The 15,947-nt window shown below is 42.7% G+C and overlaps 1 protein-coding gene across 1 annotated transcript; it reads right to left on the reverse strand.

The window, feature by feature from the left end:
- Window positions 1–97: 97 nt before the first annotated feature.
- letm2 (leucine zipper-EF-hand containing transmembrane protein 2) lies at window positions 98–15,506 on the reverse strand. Its single transcript, XM_083978919.1, has 11 exons — window positions 15,258–15,506; window positions 13,747–13,815; window positions 11,229–11,769; window positions 9,249–9,392; window positions 8,067–8,210; window positions 7,550–7,753; window positions 5,734–5,853; window positions 4,973–5,092; window positions 4,038–4,136; window positions 3,224–3,292; window positions 98–2,603 (listed from the first exon to the last, which is right to left on the reverse strand). Exons 2-11 carry the CDS (start codon window positions 13,791–13,793, stop codon window positions 2,547–2,549), a joined length of 1,545 nt encoding a protein of 514 aa, XP_083835045.1. The 5' UTR covers window positions 13,794–13,815; window positions 15,258–15,506; the 3' UTR covers window positions 98–2,546.
- Between the last annotated feature and the right edge of the window lie 441 nt (window positions 15,507–15,947).

A 15,947-nucleotide genomic window follows, 5' to 3' on the forward strand; every position in this document is an offset into this window, starting at 1 on the left:
ACATTCTCACTAAATCACTCCATTTCACAAGTATTGTAAACACAGAGATAAAGGGACGACTGTGAAGGGTTTCATGATTTTAATCATGTGAATTCTTGTTTCTCATCACCCCAACACTCATGTGCCATGGTAAAGTGACATACACACATTAATGCAGGGTAATAACTAACTGAGCAGCAGTGCAATTTTAAAGTAAAGAAACCAGCTTGTGGGCGCAGGACACATCACGATGGCATCTACGCATCAGAGCGTCTGAGACAACAGGCTGACCGTAAAACTCAATATGATGCCAAAGAATGATAAGAAAACAGGTCCAAGAGGTGACAGAAGAAAAGTGATGCAGGATGAGACGAGACAAATGTGGAGCGGAGGATGCAGAGGAAAGCATCCCGTCCAAAAACCCAGCTGGAAATGTTTCACAGCTTCTTGAGTCCAAGTGGCAAAGCAGAAAACAACAAGCCATTATTTCATGTCTGTGCAATCTTTTAATCTTGCAGTACACAGTACCAGTCATCACATGGGTTCATTCAGGAGATCTAGGAGATCAACTTAACAACACTGAAACGGGTTGTTAAAGAGCAACTTAACACCTGCTCCAAGTCTGTTTCTGGAGACGTCCAGGTGCCTGTGACATCACCGTGACATCGTCCATCGTCCTAATGAGCCTGATCTACAACCAATTTCAATAAGCATCTGAACCAGGAAATGCAAATGAAAGCATATCTGTATAGAACATTAGCTGTGTCAGGAACAATAACTACATTTTTCCAGTTGTGTTAAGTCACTCTTTAAAAAGCACCATTTGTTTCTAAAGACAGCTACAATAAATTCTGCGTAAATCAGTTCACATCAACTCTGAAGTTTTGGGTAAATCTCTGGATTTTTTCTTTAAATATTGCAGCAGAGCAAACAAATTGAATCGATAAAGCACTACTCTTTTTTAAATCCATTTTTTCTTTTGCTTTTGCTCAACAAATGCAGATCTGACTGAAAATGTGATTTTCTATCAGCATCAACAGTGATGACCGGTGAGAACCATAGTCGTCTAGACTTGGATGATACCTGGGTCCAATGGGAGGGAGAAGGAGACATTCCACTGAAGAGAAAAAGAAGCTACTGGGCAATAAACTGAGGTGAATTCTCTCACATAAACACATACGACAGAGAAAATCTCTTCTCTTTGATGAAAAATGCAAACAAGAACCCTATCGCCCTTTAACCTTAGGCACATATGTAAAACCAATAATATAAATCTTCATTAGCAATCAATCTGCTTAAAAAAATATCCTTTCATTTTATGGCATCGAGGTGCCTATGGATAAATAGCAATGAGGAAAAACTGTTGAAGTCAAACTTTTCTTCCAGCTGCAATTACATACTGTACGTGACGACAATGCTGAGCGTTTACAGGGGGATGAGAATGTTACAGAACACACACAGGACGCAGCTATGCAGTCAACCTTCCAATAACATCTAGCGGGGTCGTATACGGTATTATCATTAGAGCTTAATAAAGGGGGACAATAGGGCGAATCAGTCATAATGCTACACATTTACCTCTTTTAGAGCCACAATTGCAAAAATAACATTAATCTCATTTGTGGCTTCTCACATTAATAATATATCTAATGGATAACAGCCAGAATGTTCTCCTTTTAGAGCTTAACATCATAGTGTTAAAACACAATACATACAGTGTATATGCAAATAAAGTCTGGGTTGTATTTTATACAGATTGTCCATTCAGGAGTGACCACTCTCTTAACATTACAGTCTTCATGAACTCGTCACAGCAGCAGGAGGCTGGTCTACGTCACTCTGCTCCGCCCACTCACCACCTGACACTCCCTGAACCTTTCTGCGTTTTATTCAAACGCGGGCTCAGTTTATGCCACGTTTTGGTGTTGGTGTCCACCCGGACACATCGGGGAGGCCCGTCTCACTGAGCAAAGATGAAGGAGGGACAGAGACGGAACCAAAAGGTTCAGCAGATAAAACCAACAACTTCTCTCTCAGCCTGAACGGGGGTTTAAAAGGTAAGCAAATAAAACAAAAGTAAAACTGCTGAGAGACATTAAGCCTTTGCATAGCAAACTGTACAAAGCTGCTGCTGTAATGTGAGAGATGAAAATATACAAGATATTTACACATTTACAGGAGGAGGAGGAGACTGTCAGGACTGTAGGGGGGACACCATCAAACAGACAGCTGACCAGGGTCGGTCATGGGCGGTTTGGGTGTCACGTCTCGGACATTAGGTCAAAGCAACCACACCATCAACGGGCTGCCGGCCCGGTGAGGTGCGAGTCTGCTGGTTCCGGCTCTAACGGAAGGTTGTGGTAAACGGAGTGCACAAGAACAACAGTGGAGCAGCGAGGGAGGGAGGGAGGGAGGGGCGCTGCTTCTGAGACGGAGGCGGAGGGGCAGCACCTTTCCTGGATGTTAACGGCCTGAGGAGGGAACAGGGCTCCCCCCTCTTCCCCCCTCCTCCCCCCCAGCTCAGTGTGACTTCATCTCCTCTCCAGTCCAGAGGCTCCTGCTCCTCTTCACACGCCGTTGGCACTCATCTTGCTCTTCTGGCTCACCTCGGTCGCTGCTTTAGCCTGTGGATGAGGTCACACAACTGTGGTTTAAACACACACTATTACTACTACACAGGGTGCAATACATGCTCCTTATCTGACATCTCATAGCCAGCATACGATGTGACAGTATCTCACAAACACCACAGAATATAATGACTTCTGAAGTGTCACTTACACTTTGTAAATATGGAACCAGGGTATATCAAAGTAAAGCAGGTAAAGCTGCCCACCCCCACCACTCCTAATGATACTAAAATTAATCTCACTCTGGGGTTTGAGTGTGCTTTAATGTTGTGTCCTGTCTCTTTAAATTAGCAGTTAGTTTAAAAAAACTAAATCTCTTAGAAGTGTGTGTGTCTGTGACAGGTTTATGTGACGGCTATTTTTAAACCTTCACACAGATTAAGTTGCAGGACAACTTCCAGGCAGTCTCCACTCTGCCTGGAAGTTTCTGTACTGTATATGAGTGTTACTGTCAGACTGAATTCTTCTTCAGACCAACTGAACGTCAGAATCAGAACATTGTTTATCCCTGAGAGCAGCTGCTGTCCACTCTGAGATTAACATGTCATGTGAGAAAGATCAAACTGCAGCAGGCCTAACTGGATTACAAAACCAAGTAACAATAGGAGACTCACCTGAAGGACTTCAGCAGGTGTCAGAGGTTTGTCCATGACAACAGGAGCCTTGTCTCTCATCTCCTCCACCTACAACACAGAGTCAAAACCACATCAGATGGAAGGCTCCTTGAGGGTTTTATTGTTCTTGTGAACAACTCCTCTTCTGGGCCATTTCAAAAGAAACGTTCAATATAGAAATATTAATATCTCTTAATATCATCTGCCCTTGAAATAATTAAAAAAAAACAGTTTCCAATGAAATTGTTTAGAGAATTCTACAGAGCAAGAAAAACTAAATATCAAATATTCTGACACTTTATTTTTCCAAGCAAAAAAAAGAAAAAAAAAAATCCAGAAATTCACTGGATCAAGCGTCTTAAAACTGAGCATTTCATCGTTTTCTTAGTTCTAACCTTAACCATTCTGAAAGCTCCACATGACTGTATCAGGTGTTTTATAGAACAGTTGATTTCTTCAGATTAAATCAATGATCATTAGAAAATAAATACATTTTCCCGTGGAAGTGGTAAAATTCTTGCAGAGAGTTAGACACAAACTCATTCTCTCTATCTGCATGATAAATGTGGAGCTACTAGTAGCAGCTGGTTAGTGGTGATTGCTTTAAGAATTTGTGAGGACCAGTGAGTGAAAATCTTGGTAGATTTCATATCCTCCTACATGTAGCTTGTATGAGTTTGATAAGTTCATGTGTTTCTGCAGAATCTATTCTTAACTTCAGAGCTGACCCACTTTCCTCTCCGCCATCAATACAGTTACATCTTATCTCATGCTGCTGTGTGTTTTGTTGCTGTGTTTCCACGAGTGCACTGACCGGCCTGTCCTTGATGATGAGAGCAGGGTCTGCCAACATGTCAGTGCTGACCGGCGCCGTGTTTGCTCCTGGATTCTCCACTGGGGGAGAAGGAGCCTTCTGCAAAGACATCAACAAACATCTGGTCAGTAGAATGCCAATCACAATCACAAGTGTTTTGTACTGAGCTGTGTTGACACTGTGTGACGTGTCATAGACCAGACCGTTAATCAATTCCTGAAAATAATCAGCACTAACAAACATGATTAACCGTTTAAACATTAACCAATAACAAGAACTTTGAGCGATTAATACGATCAGTCAATTTGGCGTCTGTGAAAAGTCACCGTGGTAACGCAGTGAGGAGGAATGGAGCGTTACACTGATGCTGCATTCACCTGCAGTCGGGCAGACGGCCGTCGGTAACAAACCAGATGTCATTTTAGTCACAGAAGTCGAGAGAAAGCCGGTAAAACGTGGGTCAGGTAAACAATACTACATCGCCATGACAACATATTGTCACGTGTATTGTTTTGCCTCGTGCTGACGGACCACTTGTTTACATAGAGGCTTGTTTATGCCATTACGTGTCCGTCTGCCCAATTTCACGTGAATGCAGTATGAAAAATATGATTGAGTTGCTTGCGATATACAACCGCAACGCTAGATGGGAGTAATTCCTACATAATGTACCTTTAACGAACATCGGTTGTCATTCAGAAAAAAAAAATCAAAATGTGCATCCCTAAGACACAGAGCCAGACATCATAAATCGTTACGAAACAGCTCTGAATAAGGAGAACAAACACTGAATGTACTCAACACCAGTGGCCTGCGTACCAGCTATGGAGCAGCTGGAATGTTAAACTGGCTACGACCCTAACCCTAATCTGTACATGAGCCACTATGCAGCGGTGGGACCTGTAAGATGTTAAGTAGATTGTAAAAGTCCAAACCTCTAGTTTTGGAACTGGTGGGATGACGGGGGGTTTGGGTTTGAGGTCGGTCAGGTACATGGCTCTGGAGAGGAGCAGCAGCGATGGAGGAACGTTCTCCTTCAGGTGAAGGTCCAGCCACTGGACAGAGGAGAACATCATTTATTCATTAACAAGACATAACAGCTTCACCTCTTTAACTCAACGCATGTTGCACCGTGTCTTCTCCAAATGATGGTGCAAACACCAAGACTTCTAGATTTATTTAATATTGCATTTGTTTATACAACATGTTCAATTTGAGATCAGTTTAACCACACACAAGGAAATTTAGTACCTGATTTACAGTTAAACTATGATGGAAGGAAACTGGGACAATATCATCTCATATTTTCAGCTCTCTCCTGCTGTATATAATTATAATTCCTCATATAACTGGACAGTGGGCAGTCAATGTATAAACCTATCAAATATAGTTAATTAATTTAAAGTTGTTTTAGCTGCAATTAGCGAGAGAAAAGATATCTCAATATCTCCTAAAGCTCATTCATAGGGAACAGAATCCAATGCTTTTTCCACACCTAAAGATGATTGTGCATACACTCTTCTGTTAGAAAACAAACATGATTTTATTCTAATTTCATGTAGAATGATTGTTTCTCCCTTTCAGTTTAGCACACACTTAAGTGTGTGTTTAATACAAGGAAGCTAATCAAATCCACTGCAGTGCGTGAAGGGGGTTTAGTTAGTGTTGAGCAGCATGCTGTCCTTCAGTGGCTCACCTGCTGCATCTGCACACGGAGCTGATCTGTGGTCAGACCCAGAGACCTCATCCCACGACTACGACACGCTGCCTGTAGCTCTGACACGGTCATGGCGGGCACGCCCTCTGCGGCGATCATCTGTGAAGGAGTTAGGAGACGCAAGTTTAAGAGTGCTGCAGATCAAGAGGGATTGGAACAAGTCAAAATTTAAACTCAGTTATTCTTAATACCATCCACCATTTGTGAGACTTTATGGAGCAGTTACCCATCCATGAATGTATCATGAATTCAAGAATGTATTTACTTGAATAATGTAATTAACTTATATTAATTTATCTTTTAAAACCAACTCTAAGAGGTTAAAATTGATCAATAAAAACAACAGAAAAGAGTTTTGATTGACAAGCTGATCAAGTTAAGGTGCAGTGACCAATCACATCTTTCAGCCACGGCCCTTTCACACCTGGGACGTGATGAATAAATGACACGAAATTGTGAAATATTCGATGGTGAACCAAAGTTTCGCTTTGCGTCGGGTGGTTCTTCTCTTCCACATTGTGCCTTAAATCTGTTTAACACAACTACTCGTTAATTATCCTTCACGTATTCAACATCTGCTGTGCTGGTTACATGCTGTCATTCCAACATTCCGAAATAACGCTATTCCGACTTGCCATCGTTCCACCATTCCGACAGGGCTTTCAATATAAGGAAATGTGCGTTACTCAACAGGTGACTGCCTCCTACTTCTGGACTCTATCTATCTGGCCTGTCTAGCCTCTACATGCTCTTTTTTACTAAACTTAACCAACTCCTTTCTTCATTGCCTAAGCCCAACCAGAGCAAAATGTTTTGGGGAAAAAATATGCTATTAAAGGAATTGTCGCATAGGCAGGATGTTTAAAAAAAGAAAAAAAATACCGTCATTCTGACCATAGGAGGCAAAAATTGTCGGAATGATGGGACATTTGATAGAAAATGAAGTGTTGCCATTTAGACAATTAGAGGCCTATGTCGGACTGGTGGGATGGCAGAATGGCGGCTGCCCCCCTGCTGTGCCACTGTCGTCTTGTTACCAACTTTACTATATCAACACAGCAGCTCACTGTCTGATCAATATCTGATCACTGTCTGATCAATATCTGATCACTGTCTGATCAATATCTGATCACTGTCTGATCAATATCTGATCAATATCTGATCACTGTCCTTCATTTCGTTGTCTTGTTTGACAAGGGACACAAACTTTACAAAGACAAGGTGATGAACATGGACTGTGTATAAAAAGAGACTGTGAGAAGGAGGTGAGAGCAATTGTTGACATTGTTGTCATGGTGATGTGACGTACCTCCATTTCACGCTACATGACTGGTTGATACGTTTATTCACCGAGCGAAAGCTCAGAAAAATTGACCTCACTACGGAAAAAAATGATGTCGCATTTTTACCACGTAACATTCACGGCCGGTGAGAAAAGGACTCGTGATGAAAACAAATATTGATGCGCAAATTATTCGCAGGAAAAATACGTCTCCAGTGTGAAAGGGCCTTAAGGGAGTTGAACAGTCACAGATGAGACTCTAAAAGAAGAGAGAGGAGTGACACACCTCTTCATGCTAATGTGCCATTTATTGCTCAGTAAGGTTTTTTGAATCTGGGATAAATTGGAATAAATGACTGACCACAGGAAGCTAGGAAGTGTAATGTGGTAAAGTATTCAACAGCAGGGACTGCACTGACATCACAAAACTGATGTGCCTGGGAAAACAGCTGTAAAAACAATACTACAGAATGAGATGGTGTGATATCTCCTAGTTTATGGCCTGTGTCTCACCTCGTCGTCTGATTTGATGGTCCTGAGCTGCATCATCAGCTGAAAACGCAGCAAGTTGTTGGTGCCGATGGGCTGCAGCTCCAGCAGTTTGCACAGAGCCACCAGCTGGGGGCGCTCCAGGTGCTCCAGCGTCAGCTCGTCCTCAAACAGCTTGGAAAAGCGGACGATGTCCTTGGTGGTGGGCTGCTCTCCTGTCCCCCGGACCTGAGGAGATAGCACAACCATGACTGAACACCGCCACACCCCGTCAGGAGGTCGCAAAGTCTTCTCTTTGTGAGGAGCACAGCAGGATTAACCCCCGCAGGGGCCCCGGGACAAAAACAGGGTCCTGGCCCTACTGACCCCCACTACACAGGGTCGTTTCATTGTTTCCCAGACAACCAAGCAGCACTCAAAAGCTGAAATACTCAGCAGTCGTTCCATTGGGAGACTGACAGTATGTTGATCTGGATTGGACTGAATAACATGTTTAACGGAGCTGCCTCTGACTTTTTGGACACAGGATGTAAAGCGTTACCTTCTGAACGAATGTGGAGAAGCGCTGCGTCTCGTCCTCCGTCTGAGCTTTAGCCTTATTCCTTCGCGCCATCTCGGCGATGGTCTCCTGGAGAAACTTGGCCAGTTCCAGCTTGGCAGCCAGGCCCTTCTTCTGCTTCTCCTCCTGCATCAAGGAGACAGGGTTCGTTTAGAAACCACTATTATACCACTATGTTATCTTCCCTCTATATTCTCTATGTTTCAGGATTACAGAGCTGAGACATCTTATTGTAGTAGATGGATATGTTAAAAGACACAGCTGTTGGCTCAGCGGTCAAGCACAGAAAGCTGTGGACAATATGAGACAGCTGCACATAGTGAAAATATAAAAACAGCACTGTAATTAAATCTGCTGTTCATGTGTTTTCCATGTTCATGTTTACTGGTGTTTTCCTTCATGTTTTTGTTGTTTCTCTCAGCCACAAAATATTGGTTTTGACTTTATTCAAAGCACAATGACTTGCTGGCAACTTTTAACTAAAACTCCTTTACACCTTCAATGAAGATTTCAATGAAGATTTTTGCACTTTAATGAATAAGGACTGTGTTTATTCCCAATGAAAAAGCAAACAGATCAAAACCTGGACAGTAAAGTCCAGCTTGTTTTGTTTGTGTTGGTTCTCTCTGGTATCCGGCCATGTTTCTGCACAGCTCTGTGATCTGTAATTCCAACATGCCGGGTTTCCTTTTCTTCAGTCTTCAGTGGCATTTTTTCAGAGGCCGGACACCTCTGTGCTGTCCAGGAGCACGAGAGCATATCTGAGAGTCAGTCAGCCGTGCTCCAGTACAGCCAGGGAACATCACATTTAACAAGCCAAGTGCACCGATTACAGAAAACCTGCTGCTTTCCCTCAAAGTTAACAAGAAGAAAGGCCTCTTATTGGTTTATTACAATCACAGAAACAACGGGCCAATCAGAAAGCAGGTTTGTAAAAGATTAGGTCCGGTGTTTGTGAGGCATTTTGTGTATGTTATGGCACAGCTCCCACAGTTAATTGCCCAGATTAGATAGTCAGCTGCTTGCACAGCCAGGGGTTCTTAGTACAGCAGCCACAGCCATATCTGACCGCTTACATAATGTCGACGAACCCCTGCTGCAGGTCAGCAGACGGCAGGGTGTGTGTGTGTGTCTGTGTGTGTCTGTGTGTACATGTCCACATGCCTTTTTGGACTCTGTCTCGAAGGTGGAGGGCAACATCTCTGGGAAGAGTTTCAGAAAGACGGGAAGCAGGAACTCCATGAAGGGAACGATGATGAACACCATGAAGGGAACCAGGCGGAAGAGGTCAGCACAGGTCCTCATCAGCTGCAACACAAAGAGAGACAGGGCTAATGCAACATGGGCCAGTATCGTTATGGCTGTCAAAACCAAGAGTCAACCAAAGTGCACTGACGCTCTGCCAGCCCTGTTCTAAAATAGCTCCAATATAGTTTTGTAATGGCATGTGCACAGCGTGAGCCTGAGAGCGTGCATGCTCCGGCTGGAACACATGCACATCCGTCAGTCAGCGACAGCGACACATACACCGTGTTCTTTTTCAATCATCTACTGGCGTCTTTCTCTACATGAAGTTCAAAGAAAGTCCATCTGAAACATGGACACGTGGGTTTAAGAGAGAGCTCGCAGTCTAAGAGAATACATTTCATTTCTTAACATTTGTGTTTTCTGAACACAACCAAGAGCAGCTCAGCTGACCACATCATCTGAGTGCTGTCACAACTTGTTTAAAGGCCGACTGACAGCGTCTGAGACTGGAACTACTGGAACTTTCACTTGCAGAGTTTCAATCAATATCAGCTGAAATGTAGGCAGAGTCAGCTTTTTTTTTCAATCTACATAAATATAAGCTAAAAAAAAAACAAAAGCATGCTGGCTCTGCTCTCTGGTTATCTTCTTATCACAACGTAATGTCATCACTTAAAACTCTCAAATACGGATACAGGCCTCAAAGACTCAAAATCTACTGAGCACTTCATGCAGTTCTGTGCAGTTGTACGACACCTTCAAAGTGCTGCTGTTAGTGGAAAACAATGTTTTCAAGTCAAATACAACAAAAAGTCTTCTGCTATCAAGTGAAAAGACAGCTGTACAGCTGTAACTCATCCAGATGCATAACTAAACTGATGCACCTATTACTGTATAACAGGATTAAAAGTTTTAATATTATCAGTCAACAGTGAGACAACACAGACACAGAACTCTATTTTCTTATACATGCTACTAGGCTTTTTCAAATCTGACTAATCGGGGGAGAGTGACAGCCATAACCCACAGAGGCCTGTTGAACCAATGGAGCCACTCCTGGCTGCATACCTGCTCTGGCGCACATTTGTTACGACCTGGGGAACATCCAGTACACTTCCGTATTGACATTTAAATGTGTGAACTGTTCACAAGGAGCCCTTAAGACATAAAAGGCAGAGTGATAAGGAGCAGGATAAGGACAGAAAATAAAGCTGATGACTGGGAATGAACCAGACAGACGTGCTGCAGTGACCTGAGGGCAATGCATCGCAAAAAACCTCACATAAAACCACACTGCAAACGGGGAAATGCTACGTACCTAAATTGTTATGTGGATTTAACCAAGAATACATCTACTTTCAGGTCATTTGCCATTAAAAACAAGCAGATTTAATTGATTACCCAAAGAAAAGCATTTTTTGTGTAAATGATCTAGACTGAGATTTACTGAATATATTCTATAGCTTCAGAAGTTGACATAACTACATTTTTGTAGTAAAATATCCTTCACAGAAAAGCCTTTAATGTTACCTAAATACTGTATGTTAAAAGCACTACTATAAAGCTGTAACTAACTAACTAACTAACTAACTAAATGTTTCGATGAATCATTAAAATATATAAAATGCTCATAACTGATGTCTACATGTCAAGGTTTTCTTAGTCTGAGCTGGAGGAAGTTGGCTGCTGCGATTAGCTTCTCATTGGCTGGAACGAGCCACACGGTGGAAGACCCGCCTCCTGTTGCAGTTTTAAAGTTTTACCTATCAAGCTGGGCCCATCGTGTCTCATGTCTGCAGTTGGGTCTGGGTTTCCCTCTATGTCTATATGCACTTGATTCTCATCTGAATGTTTTCTACGTCCCTGTGCCTGTTATATATATTGAACTGTTCTCACCCTTCTCCTCTCCCTGCGTGAGAGCAGTTGTCCGTGCAGCAGCCTCCACACCATCCTGCCTGCGATGTTAATGTCGATGCCAAGTAATCGGAAGCCGTTGTAATAATGCTTCAGCTCATCCACAATCCTTTGATACACAGACTTTTTCACGACTGCCCTCTCCTGCGTGGGAGGGACAGAGGCCGCTGTAGAGGCGGAGGCCGCTGGAGTGGGACCTGATGCTGGTTGAGACTGGGTCGCAGTGGTCACGGGGTCCTTTTTAGCTCCTGTAGGAGTAGCATCCTGGGGAGGGGCCGACGAGGCCTTTGCGTCCTCCTGCTTTATGTCCTGGAGCCAAACACCTGAGCTGTGCAGAGAGCGGGCGAGCAGGACGGAGCACGGGCAGCGGCTGAGGGCGTGGCCCCGGTAACAGTTGGGGGAGCCGTAGCGGGAGTGCCTGAGTGGGAACGAGGACAAGACGTGGCGAGGAGGGTCTATGTGGAGATAGGCTTTGGAAGACAGAGAGGAGCAGCTGTGCCTCTTGGACAACAAATATGATCCCCTGTTGACAGCAACAAGAAAAACTGGTTAGTAATTACATAATAATACAGGAACCTTCTTACCCAAAAAAAAGGCTCTGTGTGATGAACTAATTACCTGATTAACAACGCATCTTACATTTTTGATGAAGAAAAGGTTCGTTCAAGCATTCCATGGGTCACATTAAGCAATTAATCAGACCAAAACTTAACAGTCAACAATCTGGTAATTTACTTGTTTAAGACGTGTTTTTGAACATAACTTTAAAATATTCTGCCATTGAGATCTGTCCACTGCTTCAAACTCTTTAGAAACTGAATCTTTCCAGTTACATTTTGGGCTGCTGGTTGGACAAAACAACACAATTAAAAAGTGTCATCTTCATTTTTGATAAGATGTTCCCACCATAACCAAAACTGAATCCGACTATCAAACACTCTCCTTGTTATCTGTAGGTTAGGCCACTTTGAGAAAAACTACCTGTTCTTCTGTTATGTCACATGTTCCTCACGAGTCTCTGTTGCTTTAATGATGATCTGATTATCTAAGGAGGTCAAGAACCATATGACAGGAAGCACATGGAGATGCTCGGCATTAAATACACTGACAACAAGGATACAGGGCATGAAAACAAGACTGATGTCCTGATGCTAAATTAAATATATCCCTGTAAAACAAATGTTTTCCAACAAACATGTTCAATGCGTAAGCCTTTCTAATCCTGCATTGTGTACATCTCTGTTAAGTACCTAGAGGTCTTTTTCTTTCCTTCCCTCATTTACATGTGTGGCCCCCTCATTTGAACAGCAACAAAGAAGGCCCAGAGCGCTGCCTGAGGTCATAGACTACCAGTAACACAATGTAAATATACACCAAGGGTGGGCCACAATATCAGTATGTCTCAGCCTAGTAAACTCAATATATACTTACAATGCTAATACAGACAGGAATACAGTAAGCTAATAGCTGGTATACAGGCATACACATCTTCATTGAATATTTACAGCTCTGTTCCTCAGCCATGTACGACTGAGTTAACACTGTACACAGTAACTATTGTAAAGCTTTATGTTCTCAGGCCACTCAATCTGCAAAATATCTTTCAAGCTTTGAAGAAATCCAAAATGTACTGTGAAACCCCAAAGTCCTCCCATGTTCCGAAGGAAGGAAAAGCAATGGAGGTTTGTTTAAAGCTTTACTACAGCATCACAACAGGTGAATCTCTACCAGAGCTCCATCTCGGCCTGCTCCATTGCCCTACATGTTCTGTTACTACTTACATAACACCAGCTGCATGTTGTAAAACCGGATGACTCCATCAAAATCTTGTTTCAGTGCAAAGATTTAGACACTTCTCCCCAATTTAACAAAAACATGTCCACCTGTCCAGTATTCTGGCACTAAATTACAGAGGACGGAATTCATCCCTTGCATAGTCTGCCTTTAATTCACCATTCACCACCACCGAAACGTTTAAAAACTGCTGTCTAGAATTTACATTTATGATCTAAAAGCAATCTTCCAAATACAAATCTAATGTCTTTTCAGCAGAAACCATGGGAATTCAGAAAAAAACAGACATCTGCTAATTTAAATGAGCTTCCTAGTCCTTTCACTGTATTTGCATTTGAATTCCAGTCAGGTAGCCCAGTCTTTCTGATTCTGCATCATCAGGAGAAACCACAGTTGTTGTGTGTGTACCTTGTGTGTGTGTGTGTGTGTGACTCAACTCAAGTCATGGGATACACTGAGAAGGTTGCACTGCAGCAGACACTATGTAAACAGAGACAGCCTGTGTTTTTGACTCCCCTCCAATGAGCACAGACTGCTTTCAAGAGTTTGTAAATACTGTCAGTGAACAAGATGAAGAGAACAACTTGTGCACTAGTTTGTGGACCTGGTAACTTCAATAGGATCAGTTACAGGGACAGCTGTGTAGACACAGAGCTGCTTGCTTTTGAGTGGGTAAGTGTAACGCGCGCTGCTGCTGCTAGCTTACCTTGATCTGGTGACTGCAAAGAGCACCTGGTGACTAAACACCGCCATTGCCGGGGAAGATTACAGTGTTCTGTTGAAGCACACATGGAGAGAGGAGGAGGAGGAGGAGAAGGGGGAGGGAGGGAGAGAGAGAGAGAGCATAGGTGTCTGATTACAGCTCATACCTACAGGCTAACTGGAAAAATACAAAAAGCACAGCTACACACCATACCATATGCTCAGTGGGTTGGCCCACGCTGAATGACATAACATTATAGAAGTCTCTCATGATCACAACAGGCCACTGTATTTTGTATACGTTTTAACCCAGGCTGATATAATCCCATTTACTCTCATCATGCTCCGGAGAGCAGTTTGAGGACTGATTCATCAAATCCTAAATTAAGCCATGGTGGAACATGACACACTTCTTTTAAAAGAATATCAGAAAGTCAATGCATTGACACTTTCATTAATCATTAAGTCTTCAGTAAACGTGGTCGGTCTATATCAGTGTCATGGTGTGAGCTTCTCCTCAATGCACGTGTAACAGATGGGAGTAACAGTCATATACCAGCAACAAACACGTTTAGTCACACAAACACTAAAATTACATAAACCGGTTTTCAGCATTGACTTTTTGAAGGTTATATTTGAAGGTTGTCAAATTAAATGACATCAATCAATTTGATTTGATAATAATCTAATGTTGTCGTTCAGTTTATATATTTTCATGCAAAATATTACAAACTACATTAGAATAAGATATTTTAAGGTGATTAAAAAAAAAAGAATCTCGTCCTAATAGGTGGGTAATTATATAAACTACATCAACACATTAAATAATTTCTCAGTAACCTGTATCGATTTAATATTCTTACATGATAAAGCTACGATGGGCTGCCGTTTACATCTGTTACTAGCGTTTGTGTGGCACAACACAAATGACAACATGCTGCAGGTTCAGATTTAGCTATCAGGATTTCTAACCCGACAGTTCAGGTGGGTTTTATTTTATAAATTAAAGTGCTTCAAAAAGACTTGAAATATGCAGACATGTCAGTCTGTCAATCTACGAGTTATCCACGTGTGGTGAATGCTCATTATTATGTAACAACATCATGGCCATAAATCTTATCTGCTCCGTGTAGCCTATCTGTTCAATGACACTGAAACAATCAACCCGCTTCCCAAATCAATAGTGGGAATTTAGAAATGCGTAAACAGTGCTGCCAGTAAATAGAGCAGGGCTACTTTAAATGGACGTAACATGATGCTAAACACGGGACGAAATCCGCATCATTTCGGTAATTTTCCACTAACGAAGGCTAGCCGTGTAACTACCCGAATGTAATATTCAAATAGTCTCAAATTAGAGGTCAAAACGTGTAGAAATATTACTGCTGTCCAAAAATAAAGAACCGTACTCGGATCAAATTAGCATCGAGCTAGCAGCGCCACTGGTGTAGCAGGTCAGCCTGCTAGCGTAGCCGGCTACTCCGAAGCTAGCCAGTGAAATGGCAGCGCACTCACCTCCAGTGTCAAGGACCGAGCTATGGCCGCCGCTGCCGACTGGGCGTTGTAAGGCTTCTCGGTGAAACGTAAATACTGTAATCCATCCACAACCGTCGGTCGATGTAAACGGGAGCAACGACAGTAACGGCCGGTGTGGTGACAAACCCATTTAGGGTGGGTTTATCGTATTGAGCCGGTCCTTGAGACGTCGTCCTGAGGCTGGTGCTCGTCCGCTGGTGTGTGTGTGTGCAGCCTTCGCAGGCAGCTGCACTGAGGAGTCGCACTGCGCATGCGCGGGTGTTGGCTATGTACCCACCAAAGATCGTCTATTTTTACACAGATAAAATACTCGGTGGCCAAACCGGCGTCCCACCTCCCGCTCAGTAAAAGCGTGCATAACTCAACGTATTCACCCTCTGAATTTTACTGTTGTTTTTTTCCTCAGATCGTCTTGCATCATTATGAATTTCCATCCACAGCCTCTGTGTTTAGTCACTCGTCATATTCTAAATTTAAAAGTCACAGAGCCCATTTGAAAGACACAAAATGACCACAAACCAAAACAACCACAATGTCACACAACATACTGGTTTACTCCATATCATTTGGGTTGCATAATTTGATTGCAAGATTGTTATAAATTAGTAGGCTAGGTGTGTTATAAATTAGTATCAGTAGATAACAGTTACTGTTATCAGTACAGTAGCT

The sequence above is a fragment of the Trachurus trachurus genome, assembly GCF_905171665.1.
Source record: "Trachurus trachurus genome assembly, chromosome: 9".
Classification (NCBI taxonomy): Eukaryota; Metazoa; Chordata; class Actinopteri; order Carangiformes; family Carangidae; genus Trachurus; species Trachurus trachurus.